This window comes from Mytilus trossulus, chromosome 2 (assembly GCF_036588685.1).
Source record: "Mytilus trossulus isolate FHL-02 chromosome 2, PNRI_Mtr1.1.1.hap1, whole genome shotgun sequence".
Classification (NCBI taxonomy): Eukaryota; Metazoa; Mollusca; class Bivalvia; order Mytilida; family Mytilidae; genus Mytilus; species Mytilus trossulus.
In genome coordinates, this window is record NC_086374.1 from 77,010,840 (window position 1) to 77,030,177 (window position 19,338).

General features: G+C 31.2%; 1 protein-coding gene across 2 annotated transcripts in view; it reads right to left on the reverse strand.

The window, feature by feature from the left end:
* The window catches only part of LOC134708034 (mucin-5AC-like), a 221,759-nt gene that overhangs the window by 8,167 nt on the left and 194,254 nt on the right, over positions 1-19,338 (reverse strand). For both annotated transcript variants that reach the window (XM_063568282.1, XM_063568281.1), the window contains 7 exons: positions 11,012-11,296; positions 9,545-9,592; positions 8,788-9,000; positions 8,339-8,385; positions 6,789-6,843; positions 5,417-5,508; positions 83-193 (listed from right to left, as the gene is read on the reverse strand). In XM_063568282.1, coding sequence (XP_063424352.1) covers positions 83-193; positions 5,417-5,508; positions 6,789-6,843; positions 8,339-8,385; positions 8,788-9,000; positions 9,545-9,592; positions 11,012-11,296 — 851 coding nt within the window. The remainder of the gene's footprint in view (positions 1-82; positions 194-5,416; positions 5,509-6,788; positions 6,844-8,338; positions 8,386-8,787; positions 9,001-9,544; positions 9,593-11,011; positions 11,297-19,338) is intronic.

Here is a 19,338-nt window from a genome sequence, read left to right on the forward strand (position 1 = left end):
TCATTTTCTAAAAGTCTGGATCTGTACATGAAAACACATTAAACTGCCAGGTTCTAATTACTTATCATGTTTATTCACATACCAGTTTACATGAAGGGCAAGTCTGTGTACGACATGAAGTTTCTACTGTTCCATCAGTCCTGTTCATACACTGACAAGACTTACAGTGTCCATCTTGCCAGATATCTCCTGGCTGAAATAGAGATCAGTACAAAATACTATTTTTCATTTATTTCATGGATAATATAATTACATTTATATCCCTTTACTGTGAAAGTCCTGTTATTCTAAGGGTGCATATTTTCATGGTTTTTGTTGATGGCTTCCAATTTCAGTGTTAAAAGAATTATTACAACTGTTGTCCAAATAAAGACAATGTAGGTTTGTACAGGCAAAAAATCTAGGGAATACATAGAATATCAGTACACTCATTATGAACTAAACAAAGAACTTAAGACAGGATTTTACCTACAACAAAATTAACTGTAAAACACAAAAGAGGGTTTAAAAAAGATCCCCATTTAATGGCAATCACTCCTGTAAAGATAATATTTTTTACGATACAAGGCAAAAAATGCAAAATATTGGTAAAAATTGTCATCAAAAGGCAAAAACTGTAATACGGAAACAACTGACAATTTCAACCAATCAGATTTATTTGTAAAACTTGTCTTGCTGATCTTTTTTCTATGACACAGCTCATATAATTTCCAGATAATAGGCTAAAACGAAAAAAAAATTGGTAAACTTTGTCATTTTGGGTTGTAACTCCCATAAGAAGTCATCTGACTTTTGACTCATATGGACAATTGGTAGAAACTCAACATTCAAAACATTTGTGTTTTAATTTGTCAGATTTTTTCTCTCTATTAATAACAGTTTTCAAAATAAAAGAAAAGAATGCATTCTACCCCTATGTTATATTTTTAACCATGTTCAACTGGCCATCTTGGATGGCAGGCGGGATCATAGGACACACTTATAAAACTAAATACTCTAATGATGATTTGACCCAGTAGTTTAAAGAGAAGATTCTTGTAAAAGTTAATGACTATGATGAATGACAAATGGGCCAGCTTTTACAATTCAAAGTACATTTTTTGCATTTGTTTATGTAACTGTTTTCTTCAGGTAACTTGTTTATGCCACAATCAATACCTTAAAAGGAAAAAAATTGTGTTCAAAATGTGAATTTAAGCCGTCACGCTTCACCTATTTCGTATGAACCATAAATGGGAGTGGTAGTTTTAGACATAAAAAATATAATAAAAAAGAAATAACATTAATTTAGGGGAGTAATAATGTGGCACATTAACTGGGTAGCAGCGGTAAATTTATATTTTTTGCGTAAGCTCAGTTTTAGATGAATTATGAACGCTGACCTTTTTTGTAACCATGAAATACTGAATTAATTTAGCTGAATAATTCTATAAATAATGACAGCCTTCTAAACACAAGTGTATGAACTAAAAATGTATAAAAGTACTTTCACAGTAATAATTTGAAATACATTAATAATATAATGTGTATGAATATAATTTATACTGCAACTAGTTGTTTTTATTTCATTAATATAGTAACATAGCTATATTTTGTATAATGTCAATTTCATCATGTACAATCAGTAGTCCATTAAGTAATGAAGATAAGTTTGACACTTGTGTTTATGATTTAAAAAGCTATCAATGTATTAATTTAAGTTGCAGTATAAAAATAGTATTAGGTCAATGTCATAAAATTATAAACATATTTGTACACGGCGCAACCTAATAGCCTTCCCCAGTTTCTCAGCCTAATACAAAAAAGTTTATATTTTCCTGACATTGACCTAATACTGTATATTTATTAGCACTGTTAAAAAATTGCAAATCTGGAAAAACCTGGAAAGCAGGGTTTTAACTAAAATGTCAATCATGTTATACTGATATAATCATTACCAAAATAAAATGCTTCGCTGAGTGCAGCCTGATACGACCGCAGAGGTTGAACCCTGAACAATTGGGGCAAATTTTGACACAATATTCAAGCTTGCATGATACTGTCTGAATTGGATTTTGATCAAATTTTTTACAATATAGGTTTCTGACACAAAAATGTCAAGATTTCACAAATCTATTGCACAATACTGTGCAATTCTTCTTGAAACTTTTCAATAATTTGAAATCTGAAAAATTTTGAAGAAAAAAAAATGAACTCCTCAAACTGTTTGAATCCCCCCTTGGAGAAATTACCCCAACACTCGATCCCAACCTTTCCTTTGTAGCATGGAACATTGTAGTACAATTTCAGAGAGATCCATACACTTAAACACAAGTTATTGTCTGGAAACTAGAACCAGGTGCTCCGCAGGGCGCAGCTTTATACGACCGCAGAGGTCGAAACCTGATCAGTTAGGCAAGTATGGACACAAACATTCAATCTTGATACAGCTCTGAATTTGGATTGCAATCAAATTTTTGACAAACTATGAGTTTCTGACACACCAAAAATATCAAGATCTTACAAATCTATTGCACAATATTGTGTAATTAAAGATTTCTTCTTTTAACTTTTTCAAAAATTTGGAATTTGTGAAATGTTTTAAAACTAACTCCCTTACCCTGCTTTTAAATTGTCTAAGTTGACCAGAAATACCTAGTTTTCCCCCTTTTTTTGCCCCTAAACATTTTGAACCATAGCCCCCTAAGTCAATACTAACCATCCCTTCATGGTATGGAAACTTGTGGTTAAATTTCAGAGAATTTCATACACTTAAACGTAAGTTATTGTTTGAGAACTACAAAACTGATTAATTTGGGCCGTTTTTTTGGCCCCTAATTCCTTATCTATTGGGACCATAACCCCCAACTTTCCTTTAGTTGTATTGAACCTTCCTGTAAAAAGTTATAGAGATTCATATACTTAAAGTCATAAGAAACCTCAAATTAAAAAAAATAATGCATATGTTTTTATAACTCATTGGATAGTTTTCATTATAAAACTTATGTACATATACTTTTTTCTGAAGAAAGTTCTTTAATTTGTTCATATTAAGAAGAAGTTTACTTTATTTTAATTACTTCCTTCCAGGAAGCAAGTCCCCGACATATTTTTCCGTATGCAAATTTAAGTGACCTTCGTGTGACCCATCTCGTAAAAATCCAGCAATCGCATTAGGCATGGATGTCCTTAAAATAAACTCTTATCTGATTGTACATGTTAAACACATGCTCAATATCTATGCTTTTTTTGTTGATTGTTGACAAAAAGGTGACAATCATTAAACTTCGGCTTCAAAACACGAACTTTAATTACCTGCTATATTTTCACAACAACACTGACCGATTGAAAAAAAATTTGACGATTATACGAAATTTATGCGAAAAAAATGATAAAATCGGGCACAGAAGACCAAGTTTATTATGTTTGTATGCATTGGTTCAAGAATTGGAAAAACATTATTTTTTCACCGGTCACTCATTTATTTGTCTGTAATCTAGAAAAATGCTTCTTTTTGACCCCTTATTCCTACATATTCGGGAAAAAAACCCAAACTGAATCCCAGCCTTCCCTGTGTTATATGGAAACTTGTGGTACAATGTCAGAGAGATCCATAAAGTTACAAACAAGTAATTGTCTTGAAACTAGAAAAATGCTTGTTTTTGGGCCCCTTTTTGGCCCTTAATACCTAGATTGTTTGCCCAATAACCCCTTGTGATACCAATATACGACCAATGTTTTTTTATTTTTTTTGCAGTCGTATAAAAATGACTGTTTTTGGTACTTTTTTGGCCCATTATTCCTGCATGAATGAGGTTATTACCCCCACACTTAATCCCAGCCTTCCTTTTGTGATATGGAACTTTGTGGTATAATTTCAGAGTGATCCATACACTTACACACAAGTTATTGTCCAAAAACTACAAAAATGCTAGTTTTTGGCCACTTTTTTGGCTCTTAATTCCTAAACTGTTAGAACCATAACCCCAAAAATAAATCCAAACCTTCTACTTTTGATATCAAACTTTGTGGTACAAAATACTTATACACAAGTTATATTATCCTGAAAGTAGAAAAATTCTTGTTTGGGCCCCTTATTCCCAAACGGTTAAGACCTTCTTCCCTAAAATTGATCCCAACCTTTTTTTTGTGGTATTGAATCTTCTTATTAAATTTCAAATAGATCCATTCACTTTAACGAAAGTTATTGTCCTTAAACCAAATGTGTCTTTGAATGACAACAACGACAACATTATATGATCCCAAAAAAATTCTTGCGGTCGTATAAAAGCAATCAACTGAAATTTATTTTCAAACAGATAGTGGTTTGTTATATTTTCTTGTCCAAAACAAACTTATCCACTGAAACGCCTCATTAGTAACATGCTCCATTAATCTAAGTAAAAAGAAAATTGGTGGTTGAGGTATAAACTAGAGGCTCTAAAGAGCCTGTGTTGCTCGCCTTAGTCTATGTGAATATATAACAAAGGAAGCAGATGGATTCATGACAAAATTGTGTTTTGGTGATGGTGATGTGTTTGTACATCTTACTTTACTGAACATTCTTGCTGCTAACAATAACCTCTATCTATAATGAACTTGGCCCAGTAGTTTCAGTGGAAAATGTTAGTAAAAATTTCCAAATTTTATGAAAATTGATTAAAATTTACTATAAAGGACAATAACTCCTTTTTTTGAGTCAATTGACCATTTTGGTCATGTTGACTTATTTTAAGGTCTTACTTTGCTGTACATTGTTGCTGTTTACAGTTTATCTCTATCTATAATGATATTCAAGATAATAACCAAAAACAGCAAATTTTCCTTAAAATTACCAATTCAGGGGCTGCAACCAAACAACAGGTTGTCCGATTCATCTGAAAATTTCAGGGTAGATGTATCTTCACCAATAAACAATTTTAACCCCAGGTCAGATTTGCTCTAAATGCTTTTACAACACAAAAACTGCATTTTACCCCTATGTTCTATTTTCAGCCATGGCGGCGATCTTGGTTGGTTCGCTGGGTCACCGAACACATTTTTAAACTAGATACCCTAATGATGATTGTGACCAAGTTTGGTACATTTTGGGCCAGGTGAGCTAAAAAAAATGCCTTCCATGGTTCCACATTGACAAATCTTGAACAACCCTTTGATATTTCTGCTTTTCAACAGACACTTCCTATAAATCAACAATTAATTATCATGACTATAGTCATTTAATATCTATCTGTTTTGAACTTCTTTCTTTTTTTTAAAATAAAAAATTTGCTAAGTCTTACATACCAAAACTACTCACTCTGATCTTCAACACAACATAAATAAAACATATAACTTGTTTATCTCTATATTCTATTAAAGAATCTTTTGTCAAAAACAAGCCTCACTTTACTGCTTTCTAATGAATTCTGATGAAAACAAACAAATGGTAACTTACATGTTTGACAACCTCATGTCCATTCATTGTGTATTTACAGACTTGATTGACAGTTACAACAGGAGGCATGGTTCCATTTATGATATTCTTGACTAAAATTGAAGAATATTTGTGTTTGTGGTAAAAACAAAAATCATTAATTTACTTCAAAATAGCCAATTTGCAACAAACAATTTCTATCAATAATAATTATTATAACATTTATTCATCAGAAAGACAGGTAAAACAGTTTATTTCTGTTGTTTAAATTAAATTTTCAACATCTACTGTTTTGAAAGCATACTAATTTTAACAAGCATTCTGTGAGTATTGCATGGTAATACATAGTCCCCTACCAGTTAAAAATATTCAGTGTATTGGAACAAAATTCAAACTTCATCTATAGTTTCTTTCTCTTATAGTCACCGTCAAGTAAAATTGGCACAATGATTTTTGTAAAAAAAAAATTAAATATCAGTCGCGTTTACTTGAGATGATGTTTTTCATTTAACAGAAGTCAGGATTATACTGTGCAAACACAAAGGTAGGACAGTAGTGGATATTTAGACAGGATTTGTCTTAGCTAATTGAAAATTATGATCTCGAGTAAACACGGACGATATTTAAGAAAATTTGGACAAAAATCATTGTGCCAATTTTACATGAAGGCGACTTTAGTCCAAGTACCACAACTCGACACAAAATCATCAGACCAAATCAATATTTAATCTTGATTTGTAACTTGTCATGATAAATCTTTATAACAACCCAGCATGCAAAACAAAAGGTGTGAAACTGATTATTTGAGTGAATATTCTAAATCAAAGTACCATAACTCTGCACAAAATCATTAGACCCGAATTATATTTGAAACAATATACCAAATATAAAATCAATATCTTGAAGCATAAAGAAAAATAGTGTGGAAAACTGATTTGCCAGACTGACTGATGGACAGACAGAGACGGATTTAGTGTAAACCTAAAGTCCTCTTCAACTTTGTTGGTAGTTGACTAATAAGAAATATGCATTTCAGTTCCATTTAACATAAGGGTCACACCAAATACATTTCCGTCAATGCTTTCCATTGTGTTTCAATTGTATCTTTTTTACATTTGACAACTGGATAGGAAATATCAAATCATGTTACAAGGTATGCTTATTCTTCCCGAGTATCTTTTTCCATTCCTAATTTCATGAGATGGTACAACAAATAATTCATTTTTTGGCTTGCTTGATTGCACATGTATTTACATCATACAAGAGACAGAGGGATCACTTATGGTAAATCTTTTTTTTTGCCCTGTAGAGAATAAGTCTGAAAATCCTGAATCAGCAACTGGCAGTGTTCCATAGTCATTAATTTATACTTGAATGACAAACCACAACTTACCACATGCATAGGCTTGGCAATTACAATCTGTATCAATCACAATGTAATGAGAATCCTGAAAAAGTCAAAAGACAACCATGACAGTCTATTGATTTATGAATTGTGAAGAAGAGCAAATTACTTTTGAGAAAAGAATTTAAAATGTCTATTAATTAGTTCAGCCAAAAACAATATGCAATACACAATCTTTCAGCAGGCATACGGAATCTACAGATCATTCAAACCAAAAAATGAGCCGTGTCGGATAGAAATTAACCGGACAAAAACCTTTTTTTTTTTGTTTTTTTTTATAATTACTTTCTTATATGATTGTTAATATATAGGATCACTGAATAATATGTATGTTTTGTGTGCTCGTATGAATACTTTGTAAAATGCAACTAACACAAGATATAAATATAAGATTTATTTTGCTAATCAAATCCCCTGGTTTTGTTAGCAATTTACAACACAGGGAGGAAACTTAGTGTCATTGTTGTAGCGCTAAAGGACATTGTTCACAACCAGGAATGAAATAAAATATTTAAAGTTGGAAAAAATAAAAAAGAAATTGACCTTATGCAATTCGACACCGAACTGAGTAGCATTACGATAAGGTTTCGCACCGTTTGCATACTTGTAGCTACTGACATTATAAAAAAAATTCCATGTCTATTTCATACAAAACTACGCTTTTTCAAAAAAATATTGTGGGGACCTTTCCGGTCGGATTTTAATGTACTTTGTACCAATTGAAGCTGAATTGTCACAGTTATATTTGTTAATTTGGTTAGATTTTTTTGTAGAACGTTTTTAATGGTTATATAACCAGTATTGTTTTTGTTCAGGAATTTCTTATGTATTTCGACGAAATTAAATTGTTAAACACTGTTATACATGTTCATAGCATGAGAAACATTAATAATGGACGACAAAATTATGAAACATTAAACTAGTATACTATAAGACGATTCTGTGTCTTTTAACTCCCTATTAGTGAAAATTCAACATAAAATGCCTTCAAAATACATTTTGAAAAAGTGGGGTTAAATATGAATTGTATAAAAAAAAATTTGGTCATGCACGGTTTATATATTTAACGTTAAACTCTCCTGGAAACCGTACAATTTTAATCTGATTAAATCGGGCTTATGGCTAATGTATTACATACATATAGGACAAAACTAGTATATATTTCTGATAAGTTTAAAGTAGAAAATGCCGAGGATCTTTCACGGAATCTGCCTAATCCTTAAATATCATTGACCTTCCACGTGTGGTTCACTATAAACAAAACCTAATCACAAACTAATACATTGATGATGCCATCACTGCTGGAAACAGCATACCTATGTCTCACTTTTTTACTCCATCAAGCGATACAAAAGTTATTACAGAATTTGAAATAAAGAATATACACCCACTGTAAAACTTTAAAAGACAAGTCAGGTGATGACCAGCATTTCGTCCCAATTTAAATACTGGCTTTTCAGTATTTTTAAAATAATACTTTATTGCAAACAGTTGTGTTGAAATTTACAATAGTTAACTATATTAAATGTAAAACTTACTGGTTTGCATACAGGTGTTACCATTTTTGGACATGGGTTTGGACATTCTATCAAAATAGAAAATAGATAAAAAAAAACATGAGTGTAGAACTATTATTACTGTAAAATCAAATATTATTATATGTAACACATCTTCAACTCATTTTTTCTTTAAATGAATGTCTACATATAAAACATTAGTATATGTTATATCATTACTATAATGTTTAGTACATATTAGAGATAAACAGAGATGGAGGATTTTATTGCAACCAAAATTGCTTTAAGGCAAAAGAAAATTTAATAATTGTTTTCAATTGGTTTAGCCAATATAGTTGCTGTTTTCAATATCCATGAAAAAAGCATAAATTGTATTTCCTATAAATGAGAACTAGATTATGTTTTAAATTGTTTAAATATCAATTTTGTGTGGCATTTATTTTTATCAACATTAAGTGACTATAACATACCACACTTGTATTGTGGACAGCATTCACCAGTGTTAGTCTGTTGTACAACTCTAGGTGATGTACAAGTTGGTGGCAGAGTTATACATTTCTCAGGTTTGCATACAACAGTGTATTTATCACAACATCCATCTGTTGTCTTAATAACCATTAACTTTTCACCTTCTTTTAGAAGTGGTTTCACCATAGGTTGACATTTCAACAGATCACATGGTGCTAAAAAGATAGGATGACATCCTTTTCAAATAATTCAGTTGTTGTTTTTATTAAAAAGTTCAGTACTGTAAATTTGGACATTATTGCATGCATTTAGTATTGAGATTTTGTCATATAAGACTAAAATGCAATTTCAATTATTGTGATATTGAGAAAAATCCTGTTTAATTTATATAAAGAATTTCAAAATGCCAGTTTATATTATTGCAATGATAACCCTAACACATTTTTTGCAATAATAAAAACATCACAATAATTTCTGAATTTACAGAATATTAATACCTTATAAATCATATACATACATAATACAGTGGTAAATTAATATGCCCCCACACCATTTTGTCACGGGAGCATACTAAATCATTCAAACAAAGTAGAGAAGGAAATGGTGAATATATTTCCATTCAGATAAAAAATGCTCCTCAAAGGCTTTCTCTATAATATGAAAATAAGAGAATGTCGTATAATGAGACAACTCTACACAAGAGACCAAATGAAACAGAAATCTAGTCTACTTTAGGAACATCATAGAAGTTTGTTTTACCTGGAGTTGATACTGGTTGTGGAGACGCTGTGGTCACTGCTGATGGTGCTGAAATGAAAGAGAAAAAAGTTTTTAATAAACCATGTTCAAAATAACTAGCAATATCACTCAAATTTTATGAACTTATGTTCAGTAGACTAATTGTATATCAAATTAATCTTCTTTCTGACCTTTTATTCCCTGTTCTTGAAATATCAAAATGTTTAATTATAAAGGGTAAAGACAATATCCCTGTTTTAACTTGTAATATGAATCCTTAATCTTTAAGGGCAAACAATACAATTTTGATTCCAAGATGAAATTTTGCATAATGGCCAATTTTTACCTGATTAAATCAAATATGTAATAAAAAATATATCTTCATATGGTATTTTTTGAGTAAAATGAGGTTGAAATTTGAGATATTTGCTCAAATTTGGATTTGTGGACGTAAATTTTCTTCAGACAAACGTACTTAACTTTTGTGTTTTAAAAGATAAACACATAATTACTATTTTTTATGTTAAATTATTTGTAATTTCTGTTTATATAAGTATCCTATAAATTTATTTATTTCTTTTAAAGAAATAACTCATATTCCCTAAATTTTCATGAATTTAGAAAAAAATGTAATTGTTGACTGCATATTTATCAAATCTTAAAAAAAATTGCATTGATGACTTTTTCATTAAAATTCGATACAGATAATCAAACCAAATGACATTTTAAAAAAGAGGGGTTCATGAACTCGTTTTCAAGTTTGAATGATAAAAATCAGTTGAAAAATGCACATTTTCCCAATATGTCACAGTTTGACGTCACATAAATAACATTATAAGTTAGCAACTTTATAACCTCCCCTGTAACTGTATCCTATGTCCTTCAAATGATCTCAGCTTCTTTTTATTAAGATTTGTGTATGATTCTTTTTTTCAAAAACTGCACTACTGAAAATTCTAGATTTAATTTAAGTATTTAAAAACTATATATTCTATGAAATATGTGTTCAGATCTATACAAATATTAATTCTTAAAACAAACAAAAATATTATTCTAACATTTTACTCATGAACAATTTATTCATAAGACATGGCACAATATACATGCTAAAGTTTGATGTGGATTCTATATCAAGTTATGGATTTTTATAAAAATAGAAATGCTTTATTAATCCAATTGAATTATATGAGAGAAGTTCAACTGCAGTATACATAATAGATAGTTCCTACAGACATTTACTTAGTATCAATCCTCATATTTAGTTGATGGGACTTTTTTTTTCTCAAAAGTTCACCCAGTTGATCCACTCATTGCTTAGTTATAGAAGCAGAAGCAATCAGCATTTCTTCAAGTCAAAACTTAAAAAAAGTAAAAATATATCACTAGATTTAGGAAAGTTATTCTTTGTTTAAATACTTTACTGTCAATAAATGTGTAAAACATCCCAATATTGAAACAATTAAGATTTGATTATTTCAAGATACTTACTACATTCACAAAAGTATCGAATCTTATAGTCAGAACATGGTGCAGGGAAGTTATCAGCATTATTGCACATGACGCCACCTTCTGGAGTACAAGTCATTACTTCCCCTGACGAGTAATGAGCTGCATCTATATCTACATCCCAACATTCTACTCTAGAAATCTTTCCATTAACACAGAAATTCATTGTTTTTTTGTATTCAAGAGCAGTCTTTTCCTTGTCACCGAGGGCATACGTATCTGGGTGATTTTCATTAATATAAGGAGACCATCCAGATTCAAGGCATGCTACAATAAAAGAGATTGACTCATATAAAGATTTGTGAATTTCATTCTTTACACCAATATTTTACTGCTTTTAATGTTTACTATTTATGATCTGCCTGTTTATGTGCTGTTCTGTATGATTGATTAAATCATTATGATTACTTATTGGTTGTTTTATTTCATATTAAACATATACTGTAATAAATACATGATCAGGGCAAGACCAAATTTTGAATAAATATTTTTGTTGTTGATAAAAAAAGTATGGACTACCATAGAAAAACAAGGAAAGCAGGGGAATCAGTGCAGGTTTTACAAAAGACAGTGGTTTCAGGGGGATTTTCCTATAGAAATTATGGAAATTAAGCAATCATCTTTGGCATTTTTTGAACTTTAAATATAGTCATGGTTTGTGTACTGGAGCATAATGCATATTTTGTACCATTGTGACAATATGACTACAGTTGATATTATTTCCAAAAGCAGGTCTATAGTTAAGAGTATCATGAGAAAGTTGACTTTTTATGCTGCTAGACACCATTTTATTAATCATGCTCAACATATCCCGTGTATTCATAATAATATTTCAGACTCTCTTCTCCATTACAAGACACAGACATTCAGAATACTTGCACTTGATGTTTTAGAACAACAAGCATGTTATGTATGATATTTATCTTTATGTCAGAGAACAAAACAAACTTATTAATCAGCCATTTTTGTTTTGTAATATTCATGAATATGAGCACAATACAGAAAAGTGAAAAACTGCAACATAATATGATTTAAATATATATAGCCAGTATAGGATTCCATTACTTGCGTGCAGGTCAAAAGGGCCTTACATCAGGAATAAAACAACTTCAGTATATCATACGTGGTATCAAGAAATCTCAACAGAACATTTCTAGGAACAGACAGTCTATTACTTTAGATGTGTTAAAGCAATTAAGCAATTTGTTATCAACAGGTGTTTTCTCACCTTTCATAGATCTAATGCTGTAAAGTGCTTTTTTGACAGCATTCTTTGGTTTTCTATGATGCGAAGAGTTAACTTGCAGAACTGTGTAATTGATGATGTTGATATCGGCTTACTACTATAACTAAGAACATCTCAGACTGACGTTAGGAGTAAATATAACCATAAATGAAAGTTATATTTTGGACCAGTTTATATTAAGAACAAGTACTTGAAAAATTGCTTACGGTACAGATTGGAGCTTTAGAAAAGTTTTCTTTATTTCTTGAAAGTGACCTGATATAAGGCCCTTATCTAGGGAAACTTTCATTAACTACTTAAGACAGCTTTATATTTTGTCTGGGTTATAGTGAAGTTAGTTCTGTGGTCACTTGTTCAGAATTGGTGCCACTACTTTAGCTGCAGCGGCAGAATTGAAAAGATCAGATCATACAATGGTCCTCATACTGTTAAATCAGATCATAAGAATGTTGTTTCAAAAGCACAGCAAAAAAATGCCTTTTCTTAAAATCTATTATATTACTTGTGGATGGAACTAATATATTTTATTTTTACTTTTGTATTTGGTAAAAATAATATTATTTCTATGGTGCTTGCACTCGTTCAATTTGGCCTCTATAATTCAAGGGGAATCATAATCAATTCAATAATACATCAGATATGTTATTGCGAACCCACTTATACCTTTCCATTGATTCACAAGATAGTAACCTGTCAATGTAGACTTTTGGCAGTTCTATTGTCCCATCTAACAAATACAACAGGTATTGTTCTCTGTGTAGTTTATTCACTGAGACAATTAAATTTCTTCTAAGAGAAATCTATCACTTATTGATTAATATATATATGAGTAAAAAGTTTATCTGCTAAATAGATAGAAATAACAGGTTTCTCATTATAAATAAAAATGCATGTGAGTTTATATTTATATATATTTCATCTGTTGAATGTAAACACTTCTGCAAACATAAATACAGTTGATTTCTGACAAAATTTTCAACATTATTCCTACATTTCAAAAAAACATTTGACATAAAAACCCTAAAAATGATGATATCTATACTAAGGTATAATACCACCAAATCATGGTACGTCACATCCGGTTGTATACGAAAATAGGTCAGTGATGGTTATTTTCTTATATTCAATGAAATGTTATGTGATTTTTTTCTATAGTACTGGACTGGATAAAACGTTACTCATGCCAAGTATTTCTTTATTGGAAACAAACAAAAATTCTACACATTTTTTTGAAAAGTGCAAATTTAACAAAGACTAATAGGGGAAACTCAATGGTGGTATTACAGCTAATATGGGAAGCCGTACATGCACCTTTGACCTTGTGAGTAATCTCATGTGTTAAAATTTCTTGTTATTTAAGTGAAACATTTCAAAAAATAAAATATTCTGAGTGGATTGAGTCTTCAAAACACATTTTATTAGATTTTTTTTACTTAAAATAGGACAATTCTATGAATGTTAGTTTTTGGTTTTTTTTTGTGGTGGTGGTGGTGGTGGTGTGTGTGTGGGGGGGGGGGGGGGTCCTTATTTCTTATATTTCGCTATGATAAAACATTTTCCTAGGAAATACTTTAATAAAATGTATTTATAAGTTAATGAAATTTTTTTAATGCTGTAACGACAAATTATTTATTAAAAGGGAAGCCTTTTATGTCCCTCTCTGGAATGCGGCGTAAATTTAATTTTGACGTAAGGACTTATTGAAACCTCCTTGGAGACAGTAACTTGTATCTGGATTCTTCATTCTTCTAAAAAATACTTCAATTACTCATTTCTGATTTCTATGATAAATAAGTGAAAGTTACCCCATTATGTTTACTTGTTGACCTAAAAGTTGAAATTTTGATGAAATGAGAGGTATAAATTGACCAAAAGAGACCTTATAAAGAAGACAAAGAGGTCCATTAGTGGTATTTATCTTCCTAAAATCATCTTGATTATCATATTCAACTGTTTGTAGGCAGATAAGATAAATATTTGATCATTTATTGGTCCACACTATATTCTATCTTAATGCGTCTTGGTTTGGATTTGTCGTAGAAATTTTGCTCGAATCGCTGTAGATGTCGTCTTTCATTATACTAGATTTTTCTCAAACTATTGAACTGATTATGACAAAACTTGACAGATATGCTTGAAATAACCAGTATTACAAAGGAAAAAAGGTCACATTCAGTTTATTAAACAATAATGTCTTCTTTAGGTGTAATTCCACCAAATCATGGTACCTCACATCCGGTTGTATACGAAAATAAGTTGAAAAAAATATTCCCTTGAATTTGACAGACAGTTGTAGGTAATTAATCCTACATTTTATTGCAGTAAAAGATTTCTGTGTCATAAACATATGCCTTGGGTATTTCAAAGCACCATTATTTTTTTATTTGGGATTTCTATAGAATATTTTGAAGTCTTGAGGTTACATGGTGACTAAACCTTGTACACAGATAGAATAAGGGGAGAAATTTGATTGGTTAACTTCCAGTGATGGTTGTTTTCTTATATGCAATGAAATGTTATGTGATTTTTTTTCTATACTACTGGACAGGATAAAACTTTACTCATGCCAAGTATTTCTTTTTTGTAAACACAAATAAATACTACACATTTTTTTTGAAAAGTGCAAATTTAACGAAGACTAATAGGAGAAAATCAATGGTGGTATTACACCTTAAAGGGAAACTTCGCAAAAAAATCAAAAAATGATATTATGTCCATTCTGTATAGAAATGCTCAAATTTATAGATATCAAAGTTTTATTCCACTAGATCACCATCGATTTTAAATTTAGAGTATCAATTCTCTGCGTTCCGCCATTTTGTCATCTTCTCCAATTAAAAATCACGATATGTCTATAAATCACAAAGGACCAAAACTACAGTAACGGATGAAGTTGTAATTGCCTGTCGATATCTTGTCAATTGTACGGTTGTTTTATCTTACTAACTAACTTGATACGGAAAATGTTCTTATCTATACTATTAAACGAGAAGACCTCATCTTGGGTGTCGCTTCTCTTCTTTCCACAATAAATTAATCAACACGCCTCTGTGTCCTATAGGTACAGTGCATAGTTCCATTTGTCATCCATTCATATGATTATTCAGATTGAGTTATTTTTGGAGAAAAACGAGAAAAAAAGCATCCGGATATTGTACCATCATTGGACGAAATTTTAAGTCAGATTAGACTTCCGGTTTGCGTTTTTCTGTATACTTTGAACATACATATACAAAGAATAAAATGTATTTTCAGAATTCTATCTACTATCATTTTCAAGTTTACTAACCAAGGCAGTCACAGAGTTTATTAAATAGAGAGGGTCTGTATACTATATCAATGACCACTATGGATCGATTAGGCAGCAACCATTTGACTTTCGGGGGGGGGGGGGGGGGGGGGGGGGGGTGGTGGCTATGGGTTTTTTTCTGGACAATTTTTTTTCGCGACAAGTCGAAAACAATTTTTTCTTTCAATTGTAGCATTATATAAAGAAGCAGCTTAGGGTAAAACAAACAATTTTTTTCCTCAGAATCAAAAACATATTATTTTTTTCTCCACAAAACTGGAAACAAACTTTTCTTTCCAAAAACAACCCATAGCCCCCCCCCCCCCCCCCCCAGAAAATCAAATGGTTGCTGCCTTATTAAACTTCGTATTGAAAGCAAATACACTATATTTATATGGTAATGAATGTTCATAATATACAGATAAGCGCAACAAATATTCATTTGATCTTTTGATACCTTTTCTGAAATTCTCCAGTCATTATCTTTTACAAAACTCATTGATTACAAAAAAAAGAAGATGTGGTATGATTGCCATGTTGAGACAACTCTCCACAAGAGACCAATATGACACAGATATTAACAACTATAGGTTACCATACGACCTTCAACGAGCAAAGCCCATACCGCATACTCAGCTTTAAAAGGGCCCGAACTGACAATGTAAAACAATTCAAACCAGAAAACTAACGGCCTTATTTATGTACAAAAAATGAACGAAAAACAAATATGTAACACATAAACAAACAACAACCACTGAATTACAGGCTCCTTACTTGAATGTTCATAACATACTAAATGTATGCTCATATTGAAATTGATAGAAAACAAAAAAATGGGAATATCGGAAATAAAGGAGGAGGGATAAAAAAAAAAGCCATTTCCTGTACCTAATAACCTATGACTTATGATACTTTTCCTGAAATTCTCCAGTCATTCAATATTTTACAAAATTCTTCCAACAACACTTTACATACTTTAAACTACGCTTTTAATGCCCGCGATTTCGCGGGTGTGTTCTAGTGTTTTTAAATAACCATAGTCAGTTATTTTTAAACTGTTAATATTGGAATTAGTTAAAAAGTCAAAATTCAAATCATTAATAAGTGTTCCGTGAAAATTGTTTTTAAAAATCTAATTTGTTTATAATTTTTTTAAGTAATACATTTTATTCAAATAAATTCGGATCTTCCCTCATCTGATCACCAGCATGGCTAAAGGTATTACTCCCAAAAGTATTGTGAGGGGTGTGAGGTGACACGTCAAGGTATTCAAGCAATTTCCTGTCGGGCTTGCAAGTTCATGCAACGTTTCACTTCTGTACGTATTGATCAGTGTACACGGCCGATAACTTATAACTTTCCATTTTGAACTATCAGGTGTATAATATACATCTCTGTCTTGCGTGTCCGAAAGTGTATAATATACTAGTCATTACTAAACTCATACGCTTTTTTATAAATAAAATTTCTGGTGTCAAGAATATTATTCATAAAAATATAAATAATACAAAAAAAAAAAAGATTTGATGAAATAAAAATCTATTTACATATTTTTTCCAAGGGTTAATTTGGGAAAATGTAATAAATGCTCGTTGTCAATAGCAAAGAACAGATTGGAACATACCAGCAATATTGAATTTGAAAAAATGTACGCACTTGTCGATGATTTGTTTCTACGCCTGGATAGAAAGTTACAGGGCTATATCGCAATTTAAAATGTATACATGCATACATTGAACATAAGAAAGAAACATACATTTTGTGTAAATTGGGGTAACAGTTTTGTAAAAAGACTAGTCCATGTATGCCAACAGTATGTAATCATCGAATTCAAAAGACTATTGTATACAAAAAGAAGAAGAAGAGGACCAATTTGATTTAAATACAGGTCGATATATAACTTGCTTCGGTTCATCGAAGTTATGAACATAGTAAAATCACAAATTTATATATCAATTAGATAGTTCTTGAATAAAGGAAGAAATTCGTCATCATCACAATTTCCCCGACATTCATGTAATATATATGCAACTGGACGTACACTAATAATCCCCAAGGAATGTGAATATTTTCTAGGAAAACTATTGAGTATTAAAGTTTCAAATTAATTTCGAGATTTATTTTCTTTCTTGATATTCAATGCGACCTTATTTCTCCCGTAAATCAATTTTAAGTAATAGTTATACACCGAGGGAAAGGGGTGTCTGGATAAGAAACCCCGTCGGCCGGAGGCCGGAGGGGTTTCATATCCAGAAACGCCGTATCCCGAGGTATATAACTAACTTACACCCCATTCTAAACTCTTTATTGATAACATTGATTATTAAATGGAGAAAAAAAACGAAAGCATATATTTTATTGACAATATTAAGCCATGATTTATAATAATAACTTTTTTTTACATGAACCCCACTAGTGACCTTTTATGATTATCTTCGTTCAAACTTTGACAAGTGAGTATAGTTTACCAATGTCAAGGTTGTTTTGCATATTCCAATTAAATACTTGGGTTAATAGGGGTCAGAATGTCAAGGTTGACCGTATCGTGTATTCGTATTACAAACAAAAAATACGTCATGCGCCTTGGATGCAGTTGTCAATATGGAAGGGTATGAGACGGACGACATTTTTTGGCAAGCGTTGGATGTAGTAGAAGAGACTAAAGATACAGACAATATTATAAACCAAAGTACTTTAATACCTGTATCAGTTTAATAAAGGTAATCATTACTATATTTTTTATCATACAGTTTTAAAGAAAAATAGCCCCCCTTTCTCCTCGAGAGTAGATTACATTCACATTCGGACCTACAAACGGATAAGTGTATCTACAATAGAAACTCGACTACCAGGCACGCTCAGCATACAAAGATACAGATTTAATATTTCGTTACTCTGTATTTTGGGAGAGGGGCTGGTCCAGCTTGGGGTTCGCAACTCAACAAAAAGAGGGTGGGGTTCCAATCAGTCAAATACACTCGTCTTTTAAAACGCGTCCAAACCGCGGAACCCCTTCCCCAGATCGGACACTGGATAACGAGGGGGTAGGGGGCGAGAGTTAAAATCCCCCCTTTTTTAATGAATAGAAACATTGGACAAAAAAATATTACTTTCAGCAAAGAAGTAATTTAAAGGGTTTTTTTGTATTCAAAACAAATGCTTAATTTTTTTTTCGCTATTGGAATTTCCTAAAATGTTTTTTTTATATCTTGAAACAATTTTTAGTGAACACTATTAGTAATTTCTGATGTTCATGCTATTTAAAGAATAATCAACTTCTATTATTCCGCATAACAATGGACTTTGTTTACGGGATGTAGAAGCAGGGGTTTCCAGAAACCCCGCTTGTCACAGCCTGTGGTCACAATCCATTGTTATTCATAACAATAGATCTATTCAACTTACACGTGTTTCAAAAATAGAAACTTTGAAGTATAACAATAGAGCTGGGGTGTAATTCTTTTTCTTACATTTCTGTGTCTAAAACTATAACTGACTCCCGTATATCATTCATAAGAAATGTTGTTCACACCTGAAATGGCAAACCCTGACGCCTAGATGTCACTGAATGAAGATCAAAGGATTAAAATTACATAATGCTAATCTTTTAATTTCCTTGAGTTTAACTACGCATTCAACATTCACTAAGTGTCACAAATTAATACACATTTTATTTCCACAGTACAAGCAAGTGAAAATGTTTGCTGGACTGAAGCACAAAGTTCAAAATACAAACATGTATTTTTTAATACACTATCGATCATGTCAGTTTCA